At 30.3% G+C, this 19,146-nt stretch overlaps 1 protein-coding gene across 24 annotated transcripts; it reads left to right on the top strand.

The window, feature by feature from the left end:
• Positions 1–3,122: 3,122 nt before the first annotated feature.
• Positions 3,123–17,675, top strand: LOC101514551 (uncharacterized). Of its 24 annotated transcripts, none has more exons than XR_012163120.1 (8): positions 3,123–3,406; positions 11,358–11,440; positions 13,943–14,114; positions 15,455–15,686; positions 16,291–16,396; positions 16,877–17,176; positions 17,277–17,349; positions 17,444–17,675. XR_012163120.1 is itself a non-coding variant. In XM_073368498.1 (6 exons), the coding sequence occupies exons 4-6, from the start codon at positions 17,009–17,011 to the stop codon at positions 17,452–17,454; spliced, it is 252 nt and encodes an 83-aa protein (XP_073224599.1). In that variant the 5' UTR covers positions 3,185–3,406; positions 11,358–11,440; positions 15,455–16,396; positions 16,877–17,008; the 3' UTR covers positions 17,455–17,675. The 24 variants fall into 24 exon arrangements, 4 of the variants coding, with proteins under 4 accessions (XP_027186297.1, XP_027186299.1, XP_027186300.1 ...); XR_012163130.1 differs by adding an exon at positions 10,580–10,654 and having other exon boundaries at positions 3,148–3,406; positions 11,358–11,430; positions 15,455–16,396; XR_012163129.1 differs by adding an exon at positions 10,580–10,644 and having other exon boundaries at positions 3,151–3,406; positions 13,943–14,025; positions 15,455–16,396.
• Positions 17,676–19,146: the final 1,471 nt, after the last annotated feature.

Here is a 19,146-nt window from a genome sequence, read left to right as displayed (position 1 = left end):
ATATAGGATTACTTGTATATACTTAACTTAATTTCAAATAGCACTTCAATTATTTATTTATTTTTTCTTTTAATTTGATCCTTTATTTAATTTTAAGTAAACAATTTGATCTTTTATGTTTTAAAATGTTAGCAATGTTATCTTTTTTTACAAAAATTCATCAAAATTTTCAAACAAAACTTATAAAATTAATTATTATCTTCAATATAATGCAAATTTAATCAAATTTATAACTCAAATCTTCAAATAAACTCATATTTTTATTCTTTATATTTTTGAATTTTTGTAATAAAATTAAATAAAGGACCAAATTAAAAAAAATAAAAAATAAAAGACTGAAGTATTATCTGAAATTAAGTTAAAGGACCACAAGAACAATTGTGTCAAAAAAAATTAATGTTAATGAACGAAAAATATTTTTTTCCAAACGTTTGACTGGATTAGAAACACGATGGCCCGGTGAAACCAAACAAAAGTAGGTTTGTAATTGTTGTTATTATTATAACAAATAAAATTAGTACAATTATAAAAAATTAATTTTTTTTATCAAATACAATATAATTGTGTTTACTCGTTAATATTGCTTATGCAAATAGTTTTTTTCTTTAAAACTTATGCAAATAGTTATTTGTATTAATTTATCTTTATTTAATTATTATAGTTGTTTATTGTTAATAAAATTACAAGAATTAATATTATTGAACATTTGATTTTGTCTTGTGTGTTGTTAGTTGTTCATTTCTATAGTATGGTTATTAGTGGTCATGCAAAAGTTTCATCAATGTCTATAGAGTCTAGAGAATCAGATAATTAAGTATTTTGATTTTGAGGTGCACAATCAAATTTAGGTTTATGCTATGACTTTTAGCTAGACTCTATCAATTAATCTAATAATTCATTGGCAACCAGTCACACCGACTAAAACTGTATTAAAGCATTTTTATTAAATAAATAATAATAAATACTATGATATTTTATATTCGTTTGAGAGAAGGTATATTTTATTTTTTAATTATTTTAATATAATATAATATAGTGTTATATCATAAAGTATGCTATTATCTTGAGTATGCTATTATAAACAATTTAATTTCTATGCGTTGAGAGTAATATCTACAAAAATATAAGAAAAATGGTATTGATTCTTTACAAAATAAAAAGTTATATAACCAATAGGAAGTGCCAAAACGGAACCCCAATGGTTCTCCATGACCACAAGAAGCCCATATATTAGTTTAAATAATATAGTCCCTTTTATAAGTACTTATTAAAAAAAATTCTTGAATATAATTTTTGTACAAATTATTAATATATTTATCAGTTTTTCTTAAATAATAGCAATAACATCTATAAACAATTAATAATATATTAATAGACACACAAAAGTATACACATTAATCATATCTCTACTTTTCTTAATATATGTGAAATATTTGATCTGTACTTATAAAGAAAAGCGGATGAAAAAAAAAAGAGAAACTAATGAGTCCCTACCACAAACTTAAATAATAACATTAATAACTAGGAAAATAAATAGTCTTTTAAAACTTTACTAAAAAAATTATTTTAATTATTCCTATTTATAAGCAAAAACACATCAAAATTGATATACATTAATTTCTTGAATAAAATTTATCGTTGCTTCAAGATACAAAGTGAATAACCACCCATCTGAAGTATCGAAACTAAACCACCCATCTGAAGTATCGAAACTAAACCACCAATATTCTTCATGTCCATATTAAACCCCTAAAGTCACAAGTAATGTAAAAAATTTATAAGTACCTACAAGAAACATAACACTGTTTGATTTTTGATGATGATGATGCTAGAGAGTACGAGCTAAGTCATCAGCCACAAGAAAACAGAAAGCGATCCATTCAGTTAATATCACCCAGCATTTGTACACAATTCGAAAAGACACAATTGATATCATATTGAGTGTTGAATTTTGGTTTTGAAACCAAAAGGAGAAGAAAATTACTCTAAAAATTAGCAATTGAAGAAGGCTGAATAAAAGAAATCTTGGGGGTTGTGTTTGGTGTTTACACTTTGCTTATATATAAATAGTAAAAAAAGAAAATACTGAATCTTTAATTATAAAAAAGTGTAATCTTTTTTATTAATTGCGATATATATCTTTATTTTCACGCTGATCCACCAATATATGTAGTGAATGATTACCAAAATTGAGAAGAATATTGAAAACAAAAAAGAACATTAAATATCTATAATAATTATAAAAAATTCGAATTAATCGATATATTTTTTTTATAAAAGATTGAAATGTTTTTTTATTTCTCAATGCAAATGTTAAAAAAAACTTAGAGGATATTTTTTTTATAAAAAATTATTTAAAAATATATTTCCTTTATAATAAAATATAAATAAAAAATGACATATATTTGACTCATATTTAGTCCAAATACTTCTATTTTTTACTCATATTCAATTATGGAGGACTACCATTTAATATTATCAACTATAAACTAATGTTATTGTGTGTCAAAAAAAGGTTATATTAATTTTTTACAGTTGATAATATTAAATTTTACACTAAGAAGTAAGAACATCAGATAAGTTAACAATTTTTAATCACACATTATTTTGATAATTTTAAAATAAAATATCACTTAAAATAAATACAAATTTGTATAATAAATAAACTGATATACAAATATAAACATATTTCATATGTTGAGATGCACTATAAAATATGAGAGGGTCAACTTCTTTAACGTTATTTAATCTTGAAAAGGACAAACATATTGGAAGAAAGGGAAAAAAGAAAAGAAAGGAAGTAAAAAAAAAAAAAGAAGAAAGATTCAACTTTTTTTTGGGTTCAAATCAAGCGACAAAAAACATATTGGATTCTATCTTGAAATTAATACACCTCATTAAACTATGCCGAAATTGATCCAACAAGAAATATACCTATAATAATAATTCAAAATTTAAATAAAGTTTGTAATCATAAATCTTATATCAACAAAATTTAGATTTATTACTCTTAGGACCAATTTGATGGTTACGATAAATAGACAATATATAATACATGTATCCTATCATACTAGAATCTTTTGTTTGATGCACCAATCTAATATGATATATTAATCAATTTTTTTAAACATATTATGCTTCAACCTTATTTCTTAATCCTTATTTCTTAATCCTACAAGGTAGGCTAAAATAATCCGTTTTCAACTTGATAAAAGTTAAAGAAATATTTTCTCATTTTTTGCCATTCCTATTCACGTACTCCTTCTCTACATCAACTTGTCATGTTCCTCTTCCTCTCCCTCTCCATCGTGCTCTCCTCTCCATCCCGATCCTCATCTCCATTGTCGTTCTCCACTCCTTCTCCACCGCTACCGTCGTGCTCCTCTCCACCGTCGTCCTATCCGATGTAACGTTTTCCCTATTTTTTCCTCTTTTCATATTTGCCCTAATTTCCTTTCATTTTCTTATTGTGTTGATGAAATAATTTTTTGATTTCATCTGATTTTGTGATTATTGTTTGCTATTGATATTAGGTTGATTTTATGATTGTTGACGTTCGGTTGATTTCCTCTTTTCATATTTGCCCTGATGTTTTTGGTTGTTTTCTAATTTATGTTATTTTACAACAAGATAAAAACTATGATTGTTTTCTAATTGTGTTCATATTGAAATGTTGAAGAAATAAATTTTGATTCAGAGAATTTCTAATTGTTTTTGTTGTTGTTCATATTTGTCCTTTTTCTCTATCATCTTTGATATTTTAGTTTTTAGTGTTTTCGTATGATTTTCAAAGTTTGTTATTATCACATTTTTTTTTTAAATTAAGAACCATACAAAAAAATATTTAAGAAATGCCCATAAATTTTGTCAAATGAAGTAGTACTTTCTTATATGTTTCTCTAATTTGCCAATCATGCAACATATATATAAAAGGTACAATTTTTAAGCAATTAATCAAATGAATTTTAATTTTTCCTTCATCTAATTCCCTTGGATCTTTGAGTAGTGGAGATTGGAGACATTTGGAAGTTTTATATGAAGAAGTTGATGTAGTTGGTAAACATATTTGGTGTTTTGGTGCAATTGCAATAATTTAAATTTTAATGAGGATATGGAAGAGATAATTAAAAAGTTGTCGAAGATGGCAGAGAGGGATAGATGCAATATTAAAAGGGTAAAGTCGGGGGCTTAGTAGTAGCGCTCTAATGAACATAATTAGCTATAATATCAAATGTTTGGGCATATGACAAAGAAATTAGAAATTTGCTAAAAAAATAAAAATCCAAATGATATGTGTATTCATGAAACTAAATTGGAGGGGTTGATAAAAAGGTTGTTCGTAAGTCTTTTGGATCATATGATGTATGTTTTTCTTTCAAACATTCTGGTGGTCGCTCTGGTAGCGTAATTACTTCGTGGGGTCTTAACTATGTCGGAATATTTATCACATGCTTTGTTATTTCATGCTTTTGTTGTGGATGAGATTTGAAAGTCTACTGAGGTGTTGATGAGTGTGGTTAATGTTTATACCCCTTGTAATTTGCAAGGATCAACATAACTATTGTCTCAAATATTTCACTAATTAGAGGCGAATTTGGAGGTGTGTTGGTGTGTTTGTGGGAACTTCATTTCAATCTAGGGTGAGGAGGAATGCAAAGAAATGGGTAGTATGTTGAGACAGGCAGAGATCAACAATTTTAATGAATTCGTTGAAATTAGTCATTTAGTGGACTTATCTTTAATTGGAATGAAGTTTACTTGATTTAGGTTGGACGAGACTTGTATGAGTAGATCAAATCATTTTTTTTTTGAAATTTTTTGTGAAGTATGGAATCCTATTTCAATGGGCGTTGGAGAGAGGTTTGTCTAATCACTGCCATGTTATGTTACCAGATGAGATATAGGATTGGGAGCCAAGGTCATTCATGATGTTTAGTTACTAGTCAAACTTTTCAGACTATCAAAAGTTTATTCGAAATCAATGGAAGAATATGACATTTGTTGGTTTGGGAGGTTTTGTCTTCAAGGAAAAACTGAAAAGTATTAAATATTCTTTGTGAGGGTAACATAAGAAACATAGCAACAATATGGGTGAACAATTGAGGATCATTGAGAAGGATGTTAATCCTTTGGATGTGAAGGAGAAATCCATAAATTTAGATGAGGATGAGTTTAAGGAAATGCATTTTTTATCAGTTCAATTTTTTCAACATCAAAGTCTTATTATAGCACTTAATGGCATAAATTAAGGGTGAGATGGTTAAAAGCGGATGACATTAATTCAAAATATTTTCATGGGGCGATCTCATCTAAAATATTAATGATGCATGTGTTTGCTTGGAAAGGTAGAAGGGGTTAGAGGATCGGTCTTTTAGCACTTTAATAATCATTTTCAATATGGTTGGGTGATCAGGAATAATAAGGATAATTTTCATTTTTAAACTATTAGTGTTTAGGAGGGCAATCTTCTAATTTGAATGTTTGATTAAGAGGAGGTTACAATTGTTGTGTGGGAGTATGAGAACTTCAAAAGCTCGGGACCTAATGGAGTCAATTTCGGTTTCTTGAAAGAATTATGGGATGATGTTAAAGATGGTTTTATGAGGTTCGAGTTTCATGGAAATCACTAGTTGGTGAAAGAGACTAATCGTAATTAAATACAACAACAACAATTTAAAAATTGACAACTTGACTACCTTTAAGTTGATCATTCTAACTCTTAAACAAAGGCTACTATATACTAATGACCCACTAGCTACAACAAGTTGTCTGCATCTAATTGCCATCCAACTCTAGACTCCACGATAGCTTCGTTGTCATCCCGATCTCTAAGTAACTTGTTCCTTAAAGTATGAGGTGTTCAATCTAGCTCCATAATAATATCAAAGGTCACTAATCCAAAAATAACACATATACAGATATAAGTGATATAGAATATACAGAGTAAACAAATTGTTCACGTGTTAATTAACATCAATCAAATACAAACATGCATACAATATATTTGCAACACATATTTTAGGCAAAAGACTCAAAGTCATAATGCAATGCTTATATGACTCAATTGGTAGTGGGAATGAATGTACGATGATACTTATCCCCCATGATCCAGGTTCGATTTCCACGGAAGGCAAAAATTCGCTATTTCCAATGGGTGGAAAAATGGGGGGAGGGGGTGAAAAAATCGTGATTAACAGTGCCAATAATGGTAAGAGTCGGGCTTTTACAAAATAGATTTTTGAACCAAAACGTTACTTAAAAATACTTTTTTGACTCAATCGGATTCCTTCGGAAGGCAAAACCTCGTTATTTCCTATAAAGAGGGAATTAGTGATTCTAAAATTTTACCCGTCGTAAAAAAACGTGAATCACAAATGTACAGTTGCTCACAAATTAAATTGAAGGTGGGTGAAAAAAGGTTGTGTGTAGTTTTGTGGGGAGCATATGATGTGTGCTTTCCTTACTTTGTGGGATCCTAACTATGTTGAAATGTTATTGTCTACATTGTCATCTCATTATCTTGTTTTGGATGGGATTTGAAGTCTATTGGGGTGTTGATGAGTGTGGTTAATATTTATGTCACAAGTATTGTGGAAGGAAAAACATAATTATTGTCTTATGGAGGCATGTGTCGTCTTTGTGGGGATTTCAATTCATTCCAGGGTGAGAAGGAACAAAAAAGAGTGGGTAGCATGTCGAGAAAGAAGGAGATCAACAATTTTCATGTGTTGATTGAAGTTAGTCATTTAGTGACTTACCTTTAATTGGGAGGAGGTTTACTTGTTCTAGGTTGGATGAGGATTGTGTGAGTATATTGAATTGTTTTCTTTTGTATGATACTTTTTGTGAGGTGTGGAATCATGTTTCCCAATGAGCATTGGAGAGTGATTTGTCTGATCATTTTCATGTTATGTTATCATATGAGATGGAGGATTTGGGACCCATGTCGTTCATAATATTGAAGTACTGGTAAGATATTTTGGGTTATCGTGAGTTTGTTCAGAATCATTGGAAGAATATGTTATTTATGGGTTCATGAGGTTTTGTCTTCAAGAAAAAGCATAAAAGCATTAATTCTTATTTGCAGGAGTGACATAAGAAACATAGAAATATAGGCGAACAATCGATGATTATTAGGGGGTGTTAATCATTTGGATGTGAAGGAGAAATTTGAAAGTTTATTTGAGAACGAGGTTAGGAAAATAAATTTTTTATCAACTGAATTATTTTCACTATCAAAGTCTTATTGTAGCATTAAATGACAAAAATCAAGGGTGAGGTGGTTGAAGGAGGATGAAACTAATTCAAAATACTTTTGTGGGGGTGATCTCATCTAAGAGGAGACTCAATGATATCTTAAGTATTAATGATGGAGGTGTTCTCATAAAAGGTGTGGACGGGGTTAAGGAATCAATATCTCTAAACTTTAAAAATCATTTCTAATATGTTCGTGTGATGAGCATTCAGACAAATGATTTTTGTTTTCAGACTATTAGTGTTAAGGAAGGAAGGCAATCATCTGGTTAGAATATTTGATGAAGATGAAGTTGAAGCTATTATATGGGAGTGTGACAACTTTGAAAGCACAAGACTTGATGGAGTCAATTTCGGTTTCTTGAAAGAATTCTGGGATGATGTTAAAAATGATTTTATGAGATTTTTATGCAAGTTTCATGCGAATAGCAAACTGGTGAAAGTGACTAATTATACTTTTATTCTTATGATTATGAAGAAGGAGATTTCTGAGTAGTCGAACGACTTTTATCCTATTTTTCTTATTGGGTGTATGTGTAAAGTTTTAGCTAAGATCTTCGATAATAGTTTGAAAAGTGTAATTGAGAAGGTAATTTGAGAAATAAATCTATGAAGCTAATAAGGAAGGTGTCTGATGCAACAAATTAGAATGTTCAAACATTTGTAGCATATAAAGTCTCTAATGATGCAATGTTAGATGTTATGAATCACATCCAAGAAGAGCTTGAACCTAAGACAAATTATTCACACTTTGTATTAACCTTGCAAGAGGCAACCAATTATTAAAATATGGCAGCTTCAATTGATTTCTCTTATTCATAGGATGAGACACTTGAATAATACTCCAAGTTTCATGAAGAGTCAATATGAAACACTCTTTTTAATGACGGTGCAAACATTAACATGACTCCTATAGATACCATCAGCCTTATTCCTCTTGAAATTTTGGGGAACATGTCTCATATGAAGGAACTAGAAAGAGACATGTTTGTAGAAGACACTGAATGGTCTACCTTAATCAATTTTAAGGAAGTCAAAGGTATGTTATTTGAAAAGCCGACTTCTGATGTGGTAAAATCTTAAGTCGTTGTTCATCAAACCTACGATGAATGATAAGATATTCAATCAAAAATCTTTATTGATAGTTAAATTTCCCTTAATATTATGCCAATACCAATCTTGAAGAAATTGGGTAAAAAAATAAAGGAAATAAAACTGGTTTTCTTTGTCATATATGGAAAACATTTCTATTCAGTCATTTTAAAAAGGGACTGGATCCACACTAGTGATAGTGTGCCTTCAACATTTCATTAGATACTCATGTTCTGGGTTGGTGATAAACTAGAAACTGTGGAGGCCGATAAGAATCCTTTCTCAACTAGGGTCAAAATGCTTAAGGCTTTGTTATATTCCCCCTATCTCAGTTCTATAACAATTTCTCAAGTATAAGATGAAGGATCTCTAGAGGCTTGCAATCTCACTCATGAGGGATTTCAGCTTAAAGCTCTGGCCGACTTACAACCTTTTGATGAGGTTTTTAATGATTAGTCCCCCTAATGAACTAAAGGACCTTATGGATAACTAGAAACATTGGCAGTTGAGGCCAGGGTATTTGATGTCATGTTTTCAGGGGAGGAAAGTTAAGGCGAATTAGAGAAATAAGAGTCTCAATAGATTTCAACTGAGGATCTCAAAGGTCATGCAATTGAATCACCTATTTAGAGGGAATTGCCAACCTTTGAAGCACAAGACCCATTAGTGGAAGTTAACTTGCATACTTTTGAGGAACCAAGGATGTCTAAGATTAATGAGTTATTGATTGAGTATGAAAGGGAATACTTAGTAGGTTTGATCAAGCAATACAAATATTGTTTTCACTACAAGAATTTTGCCACATACCAATGTTTATTTTTAGGGACACATAAATATCGTAGGTATAGATATAATATACCAACATACACTAAACAAGAAATTCTAGGTATAAATAGGTATTTAGTGACATAGTTAAATAGTTGATATACCCCAAAATAAAAATAAAAATAAAAATTCAGTCCCGCCCCAAAACTTTGAGTTCCCGTTGCCAAATACCTAAGTCCTAACTTTTATAAGCTGCGCTGCTTCTAATACCCTCCTCTCCACACAACACCTCCATTCGCAACCTCGCCACTGCCACTGCTCGTTGTCGCTGCAATCTTCAACGAGCAGCCTCGTTGCCGCTTCTACCACATCAATCTTCATCTAACAACCTTCCTTCAACGAGAAACCTCACCGGCCGCCGCCGCTGCAATCTTCACTCCCCGCCGCCAGCCAGAAATCTTATCTACACGATACCAAATTTTGTTCAATTTATACTGAAATTACATGTCCTATTATACTAATATTACTGTATTGATTATGTGCTTTTTAGTATGTTATTCTTCTAAGTGGGTATTACATGTTCTATTATACTGATATTACTATTATACTGATTATAGTGATAAATTTATAGTTTGATAATTTATAGCATAACTTTATAGTTTGATAATTTTTCAGAGAAGGTCAAGTGGGTATAAGCAGGATTAGTTTGATAACTTTAAATTTTTCATAAACTGTAGTTGTATGAACTATAGCTATACGAGGACATTTGTGAAATAGCTTAATGAGAATGATTGGAATTTTAATTTAGTGATTCTGTTTTGCTTGAATTGGAAAATTTGTTCGTATTTATCTTTTTTTCTTTTATTTTATCTTCTCATGTGTCATCTTTGTAGCATAAAATCATGGTTGTTAGCATAATATCTTGTTTTATTGAACCGAAATCTTACATGATATTTTCGAATATGATATAATTTTCTCTGTTTCTGATATATAAATCAACATTACTACTTACTTGATTGTAATCTCATGTTATTATTAATGAATATGATAAGTCATAAAAAATAAGTTTTTTTAGGCATCATAGAAAAACGAGGCTCCAATGTTGTTAAATAGAAGTCATGGCGTGATGTATTTTGTGCTAGCCACCATAAGTTATCTGTGGAGTGCCACTCTCCATGGTAGTCCCTTAGTTTATATGGCATAATAGTTTTTTCCATGTGCCTTTGACTACATTTCAACACACTTGAATACTTGGGTTTCAAGGAGGTGATACATTTCCATCTCCATTGTTCATTTTTGATCCAGTTTTATCATCTAGTTTTGTAAAACTTTCATTTTCCACATATTGCTGACTATCGACTTGATTTGCTCATTAAGTAAATTGCGTGTGCACGTAATATTTCCTAATCTAATGTGATTGATTATTAATTTTGATTCTGTTTTTGTTTAAAATTTTGAATGACTTTAGAATTTAGTAAACCTGCCTTTACATTTGAAGAAGTACATTTAGAGGTTTTTGGTCTACAAATCAAGGTACCATTTAGTAAGTATGCCTTTATATTTTTCTGCAATATTCCATTATACTTTCTACAATTTTTCTTTATAGATTATTCTATTCTATTACTATCTTTTCTATCTTTATAAAAGACAAACATGCATCTTTCTGCCTTCTTTGTAAAATTATTCTTTCTTTTAACTCCATCTTTATGCATTATATCTTCTAGTCAACTAAATATATATTTTCTTGTTTCATGGTGAATTTATTCTAATTAAGTTTGAATATGTTTTATTCAAATTAAGGTACACAAATTTCAGCTCATATATATTCCTTTTGCTTTGATGTTCGCTCTGGTTTGTTTTGTTTTTCCTTTCTTGTTTGTTTCATTTCTGTTGCATTTCCATCTCCATTTTTCATTCCTGATTCAATTTTATCATCTAGTTTGAATATGTTTTATTCAAATTAAGGTACACAAATTTCAGCTCATATATATTCCTTTTGCTTTGATGTTTGCTCTGGTTTGTTTTGTTTTTCCTTTCTTGTTTGTTTCATTTATGTTGCATTTCCATCTCCATTTTTCATTCCTGATTCAATTTTATCATCTAGTTTTGTAAAGCTTTCATTTTCCACGTATTGATGACTATTGACTTGATTTGCTCATTAAGTAACTTGTATGTGCACGTAGTATTTCCTAATCTAATGTGATTGATTATTAATTTTGGTTCTGTTTTTGTTTGAACTTTTGAAGGAATTTAGTATTTAGTAAACCTACCTTTACATTTGAAGAAGTAGATTTAGAGGTTTTTGGTCTACAAATCAAGGTACCATTTGGTAAGCACGCCTTTACATTTTTCTGCAATTTTTGTGTTTTTTCTGCAATATTCTATTATACTTTCTACAATTTTGCTTTATAGATTATTCAATTTTATTGCTATCTTTTCTTTTTTTTTTATTTTTTTATTTTTATAAAAGACAAACATGCATCTTTCTACTTTCTTTTCAAAATTAATCTTTCTTTTAACTCCTTCTTTATGCATTATATATTCTAGTCAACTCTATATATATATTTTCTTGCTTGATGGTGAATTTATTCTAATTAAGTTTGAATACGTTTTATTCAAATTAAGGTACACAAATTTCAGCTCATATATATTCCCTTTGCTTTGATGTTTGATCTGGTTTGTTTTGATTTTCCTTTCTTGTTTGTTTCGTTTCTTTGAGTTTTTGTTCAACATTTGGTCAAATGGCGCATAGAGCGTGGATGGGTGATGAATCAAAAAAAAGTGTAGAATATATTCAAGGGGTTAATGAATTTCTTAAATTTGCTTTTCAAAATTTAGAAATCAATGGAAAAATAATGTGCCCTTGTACAAATTGTGCCAACTGTCACTCACATTCCCATAGAATTGTTTACGAACACTTAACTAATCCACGACGTGGATTTCTTAGAGGTTATAGGCGATGAGTATTTCATGGTGAGAAGCCTACAACTTCAAGCACCATTAATGAACGTGTAGAAATGGAGCATGACATGGATGGATTAATTAATGATATTTTTCGAATTGATTATATAGAAGAGCCACTTTGTAGTGAAGGTGGAAGGAATTCAGAAGTCGGAGAAACATCTAAGTTTTACCAATTTGTGAGGGAGAATGAATAAATGCTCTATTCAAACTGTAGGAAGTATAACAAGCTATCATTTATCATATGTATCATTTAAAGTGTCTTCATTGATGGAGTGACAAATCATTTTCTATGTTGTTAGATTTACTAAGAGATGTTTTACCAGAAGAAAATAATTGCCAAAGTCATACTATGAAACTAAGAAGATAATTTTAGGGTTAGGATTGGGGTATGAGAAGATTCATACTTGTCCCAATGATTGCGTACTATATTGGGATAAATATATAAATGATCAAGTATGTCCAAAGTGTGATACGTCAAGGTGGGAAACAAAAGATGAAGATGTACAAACTAATGGGATGAAGACTTATCAAAAGCGAAATAACTTACCAACAAAAATTCTTCGATGGTTCCCATTGAAACCAAGGTTGTAGAGGTTGTTCATGTCCTCCAAAGTTGTTGAGTTGATGAGATGGCACCATGAGGGTTGATTGAATGATGGTCTTCTTAGGCATCCTACTAACTCCCTTGCTTGGAAAGAGTTTGATGCTCGATACCCAATATTTTCATTAGATCCTCGTAATGTTTGATTAGGAGTGGCTGATGGTGGGTTCAATCCTTTCAAGGCTATGAGTATTACTCATAGCACTTGGCATGTTATGGTAATTCCATATAATCTCCCTCCTTGGATGTGCATGAAACAATCATTCTTCATGTTATCACTACTAATTCCTGGTCCTAAAAGTCCCAAAAATAACATTGATGTTTACCTACAACCATTAGTACAAGAGTTGCAAGACTTATGGGAAAATGGAATTGAAACATTTGATGCCTATAAGAAAGAAACATTCAACTTCATGTTGTTATAATGTGGACTATTAATGACTTTCCAACATATGCTAACATGTCTGGATGGAGTACTAAAGGTCAGTATGCATGTCCTTGTTGTGGTATTGAAACAACCTTGCGATAGTTACGTCATGGTAAAAAAAATTGTTACATGTGTCATCGTTGTTGGTTAGCTCCCAACCATAAATGGAGGTTAAATAGTAGAGATTTTGATGGAACGTGGGAGTTAAGGAATCCTCCTAGAAGACTTGATGGAAGTGATATTTTAAGGCAAATGGATGAATCTAGAGAAGAATGTCTAGCGAATGGGGAACAACCTTGGAAAAAGAAGAGTATTTTCTTCACATTGTCTTATTGGCAATATAATGTATTGCATCACAATCTTGATGTGATGCACATTGAAAAAAATGTATGTGATAACATCATAGGTACATTGTTAAAGCAAGATGGAAAATCCAAAAATAATTATAAGGCGCGAGCTGACACTTTGTCAATTGGAAACAATTTTCCCTCCTTCATTTTTTACTATCATGGTGCATTTGATAATTCATTTGGCATATGAAGCCAAAGTTGTTGGACTGGTACAATATCGATGGATGTATCCTATTGAGAAGTATGCATCTTTTATTATTAACAATCTGCTTAATGAAAAAGGCATAGATATCTAAAATAAATTAAATTTCAGGTTTCTTTTGACTCTTAAATCTTGTGTCCATAATAAAGAATATTCAAAAGGATCAATTGAAGAAGGTTATTTGACCAATGAATGTTTGACGTTTTGTTCACAATATCTATCTGGGGTTGAAACAAGGTTTAATAGACCTAGAAGGAATGCTGATGAAATTGATTCTACATTTTCAGATAATGTGACCTTCTTACATCCTATTGGAAGATCATTGCGGGGTAAAAGACAACAAAAGTTACAAATAGGGAAGCGAAAGAGAGTGAGTAGAACTAAACTTGACAAAAAAGAGTTAACACAAGCACATAGATATGTTCTTTCTAATTGTGACACAGTTGCTCCATTTATAGAGTAAGACATCAAATCATATTTAATTTTTATACTAATTTATATTATGTAGAACATTTTTAACTTCGCTATTATTATTTTTAGAGAACATATTATAGTTCTTAAAAGATAGTCTCGGCCGCAGCGATTGTCACAACTTGAAATTGATAAACAACATGGTAAAAAGTTTATTGAGTGATTTCAACAAAGGGTGAGCATATAAGAGTTGTATTATTTTAAAGTTTAATGATTTTCAAATTACTTATTTTTATGTAATGTTTTAGATTCAACGTTTGGATGAACAAATGAGTCCACAAGTAACTCATGAACTTAGATGGTTAACTCATGGGCCATTTGAGGTAGTGAAAAGATACACTAGTTATGCAATTAATGGTTTTAGGTTTCACACAAAGAAGAGAGAGAGATATTTGAAAACACTAAATAGTGGAGTAGTTGTAAAGACTAAAACTTCAAAAGATGAAATTGATTACTTTGGACAATTAACTGATATAATTTAGTTAGATTATTCTAGCAAGTACAAGGTTGTTCTATTCAAATGTAATTGGATTGATATTAAGAGAGGTGTCAAGAAAGATAAGTTTGGACTGACACTTGTGAATTTCAAATTTTTAAAAAATACTGGAAAAAATATTTGCGATGACCCATTTATTTTTGCATCACAAGCTAAAAAGGTGTTTTATGTATACGATGAGAAAAACAAGGACTGTTTTGTTGTTCTGAATGCAAAGGTCAAGGATATCTATGATATGGGGGATGAAGAATCTAACAAAGTTGAAGAAATTTCTGAGTAAATAATACATGATACAAGTGAAGATACTCGGAATGTTATTGATTTAGTTAGACTTGAAGTTGAGGATGATAATGATTTCTTTGAAGTTGTTGTGGATGTTGATAATCTTGGTGATAATGAAAATGAAGAGGAAGAGGAAGAATGAGAGAATATGTTTTAGGTGTGCACCTTGAGTTAATGTTTTAGACGTGAATTTATGTTTGTCCAATTTTTTGTTCATGTATTATAATACTTACTTGAGATTATTTCAAAAGTATTTTTTATTTGGAGCAACAATGACACGAAGAAAAAAAGTTAAATATTAGAAATCGGACAAATGTTAACGAAGAAATACAAAATGTTCACACTCATACAAACGCAACCGACATGCAAGAAAGTAATGTTGCAGAAGTTGTCATACATGAGTCTATAGAATCTCACTCTATTCCTTCTGACATAGAAGCTGAAAAAGAACCAATTGAAAAAAGTATAAATTTTATATCATTTCATTTGTTATACTTTATTTATGTAAACATAGTGATTTATGCTTTTATGACTTTTTTTTTACTTGTAGATGTAGAACCTAAATGGGTTAGAGGTCCAACAAGAATGCTAGATTTATGGGAGACGGTGATGTCATAATTGTTCATTTGGACAACCACGGTCGGCCCATTGGGAATGAAGCAACAACTCTTAACCGTTTCATAGGTAGTGTGGTTAGAAGACATCAATATGCTCCAATCGGCTACAAATCATGGAAAGATATGTCAACGAGATTCAAAGAAGAAATGCAGAAATTGATAGAGGTATTATTATTGTACATTGAGTTAATAGAGGTATTAATAGAGTTTCAAAGAAGAAATGCTGAAATTATTTCTATGTCAAAAGTTGTAATATAACTTCTTTTATTGTTTATTTTTAATATCTCATTATGTAAAGCAAATTTAAGTTTATTCCTTCAATAAATGACTCAATAAGAGAAATGATAAAATTTGAGTTGAATGAGAAGTGGAGACAATGGAAAAGTGATTTAAAGTTAAATGCATATGATCCAAGTAAGACAGAAGATGAAGTTGCAACTGCAATACCTGATGATAGGGTTGACCCAAATCAGTATTGTGATTTGGTTCGTCGTTGGCTTTCTAATGAAGGATAAGTAAGTCATAAATGCTATTATGTTTCAAATAAGTATTAACTGATTCGTTATGTTGAATAATATTTCTTGACTGAAATGCATAAAGTAAGTCAATTTAATAGACAAAATCATGCTAAGTTCGAAGATGTCTATTGTATGGGTACAAAAAGTCTCCCAAAATTTATTGATGAAAAGGTTTGTTTCAATTTGTACTTTTCATGGGGTGAATTGTAATTAAAAAATAAAATACATTTAACTTGTTTGTTTATGTTTAGATAAAAAAAGAGCAAAGGAGTGGTACCTAGACGTGAAGAGATTTACGTTGAAACTTGTACTCGTAAAGATGAGTCAATTGTCAATGAAAAGGCTGCAAGAGTGATTGTAAGTTTTGAGCTTTAATTGGTTCTATCTATATAGTGACTTACTTTTTTTATTATAGTGAATTAATTTTTTATAGTGTTGTTTGTTTTGGAAGACAATTGATAGTATTTCATAGAGTGACTTATAGTAAAGATTCATAGTAACTCAAGTGGTTAGTTTGCTACTTTAAAGTATATGCCAATGATCAATGTTGAAGTTTGTTACTGAAATGTTGAATTTTGTCGTTTGCTAGTTGTTATAATATTGGAAGGACTTGTTGTTGCTGTTTTATAATTTGTTACTCAAGTGCTGGATTTTGCCATCTACTAGTTGTTATAATATTGGAAGGACTCAATGTTACTATTTTATAATTTACCACTCAAGTGCTGAAATTTGTAATATGCTAGTTGTTATAATATTGGAAGGACTCGATGTTGTTGTTTTGCTAATCTAGGATATTGCTTTCTTAATATACTTGTTATGGATTCATTTATATTTCAGGAAGAATTGAGCAAATATAGTAATGAGGTTGGAACATCTCAATCACTCCAAAACACACAAGGCTCTTTGTCTTGGAAGAATGATTTATTTTCTGGAGTACAAGGACCTTCTAAGAAGGGACATGTGTGATGTATGGACAAGTTTCCTAAATCCAAAAAATCAAAAGTTTCTATGTCTAAAAATGAAGAGTTACATGATAAATTTAAATATATGAAAAGTTTGTTGACAAATGTTATGACCTTGATTCAAAATCGTTTTTGTGGAGAAGATGTGAATGACATAATCCAAGCTGCACGACAGGTATATAATTTTTTATTGATCTTCATATGTAACATACAAGATGATTTGTAGGTCTAATATTTATCTTATTTATATTTAATATCTTCTATTTTTGTGATAGATTTCCGATGCTTCTAGTGCTCTTACTCATTTGAATTCTCCTAGTTCAAACAACAACGAAGACAATGAAAAAGGTATTTAGTTTTTCTTTTAGTTAATTTTCATATTTTTTTTTTTTACTTTTCACATTCGAATAGTGTTTTTATTTTACTTTTTTATTACTTGTAGGTGAAGATTAAAAGCTATTTTGTGGATGAGGATGAAGTTTTGGTAATTAGGTGGACGTGATTTTCTTAAACTTTTTGAGATGGTTGTATAAGACTTTGTTATGTTAGTAAGACAATCTTTTTTATGATTAGTAAATACTCTCAATTAGAAATGGTTTAACTATTTTCAATTTCATATATGTATGTAAGACTTTATGTTAGTTTTAAATATATGATATTGAACTCTTATTTTATTTTGATTCATATATATATATGTATATATATATTATTGCGTATTTACATTGTAATTTTTGCACAATAAAATTACTATATAAAAAATTATTTGTCCAAAAAAAATTTGTTGTCAAAATCTATATCCACGGAATTCAAATCTCACTAAACTGTATAGTAACGGAGTCAAAACCAAAGGTGTATAATTTATAAAGTTATGCAAGTATTTATGTCCACCGTACAAAAGTCGTAGGTAAAACTCTTTGTTTTGTCCAACAGACAAACTTTTGTTACTATAGGTGTAGTGACGGTAAAATACCGTTGGTATTTGTTGACTATAATATATAAATTTGCTGTTGATATATGTTTTTTGCCCTATACCTACGGATTTCAGACCTTTACCCATGACTTTGTGTTGTCACTATATGTCAAGTTTCTTGCAGTGTTTGCATGGAGCTTCTATGAAATTCTTAGTTTAGTTTTAGAACTACTCAAACACAGGTTGCCAATTAAAAAAGGATTTAAGCCACACAAACAATCTCCAAGAAGATTCAATCCTTAATTAATGCCTTAGATCAAAGCTGAAGTAGAAATATTACTTTAAGCAAGCATTGGGTGGTTTGATTATTTTAACCTAAAACAATTGAACGTCTATAATGTTCTTGAACAATTTAACCTAAAACAATTTTTGTTCTTGCTAATGCAAACAAAAATGGTGAACTCTCTAGTATTTTTCTCGAGCTTCCAGTCAAAGTCACTCAACAAATAGTTGTTGTCATCACTAAGTGCATGGAAAGTAGTTACGATCAAAGTGTTGGGGTGATCAAAATCATCAAAGAATTATTTGAATATCCTAAGGTTAACACCAAGGTCATTCACATGAAACCTAAATACAAAGTTCTATTCAAAATTCACATTGGGTGCGTGGTGCGTAAAGATGACACTATAGATCATATTAGAAAGGATCATAAGGGGTTGATGTGGAACATCTCCCATACGATCAAGACAAACCTTTCAAACTTAATTATGGAACACATAAGTTCATGTGTCATCAACTCAAGATCTAGTACAATTAAGACCATTCCATATTCCAAGCTTATCATTGCTATGTTGAAGATAACTCCTCTCATCAAGTCTTTATAAGAAGTTGGAGGGCCAAAAAGTAATGAATTAATAGTTTTCTCCACTGCTCCTATCATCAATGTTATCAAGATGAGGTTGATCATTGCAAAGGACAACACAAAACTAGCAAATTAATCAAGAAATTTACTGGTCAAACAAGTGGGCCCCAAGACATTCCTTTCAATGTTGTAGACTCTTATGCCTCAATTTTTGAAGAGGATAACAAAGAGGAGTATATAACTTTTTTACTTCTTTTTGTCAGAGGACAAAATGGGGTATATATTTTGAGAATAATTTTACTCTTATTCTCTTAAAACTTTGTTTTGTGGTTGTCTCATGCATCAACCTTTTTCTAACTCTACTAAAGTTGGG

The sequence above is a fragment of the Cicer arietinum genome, chromosome 5 (assembly GCF_000331145.2).
Source record: "Cicer arietinum cultivar CDC Frontier isolate Library 1 chromosome 5, Cicar.CDCFrontier_v2.0, whole genome shotgun sequence".
In the NCBI taxonomy this organism is placed as follows: Eukaryota; Viridiplantae; Streptophyta; class Magnoliopsida; order Fabales; family Fabaceae; genus Cicer; species Cicer arietinum.
This window is presented reverse-complemented; position numbering and strand designations above follow the sequence as displayed.

What these genes read in the sequence shown, in the direction of transcription:
- LOC101514551 (XM_027330496.2), top strand. Translation starts at nt 3,282, where the DNA reads ATGTTCCTCTTCCTCTCCCTCTCCATCGTGCTCTCCTCTCCATCCCGA. An exon ending in CCACCGTCGTCCTATCCGAT is followed by an intron (nt 3,407 to 11,357) that starts GTAACGTTTTCC and finishes GAACTTTTGAAG; the next exon opens with GAATTTAGTATTTAGTAAAC. An exon ending in ACAAATCAAGGTACCATTTG is followed by an intron (nt 11,441 to 13,942) that starts GTAAGCACGCCT and finishes CTACATTTTCAG; the next exon opens with ATAATGTGACCTTCTTACAT.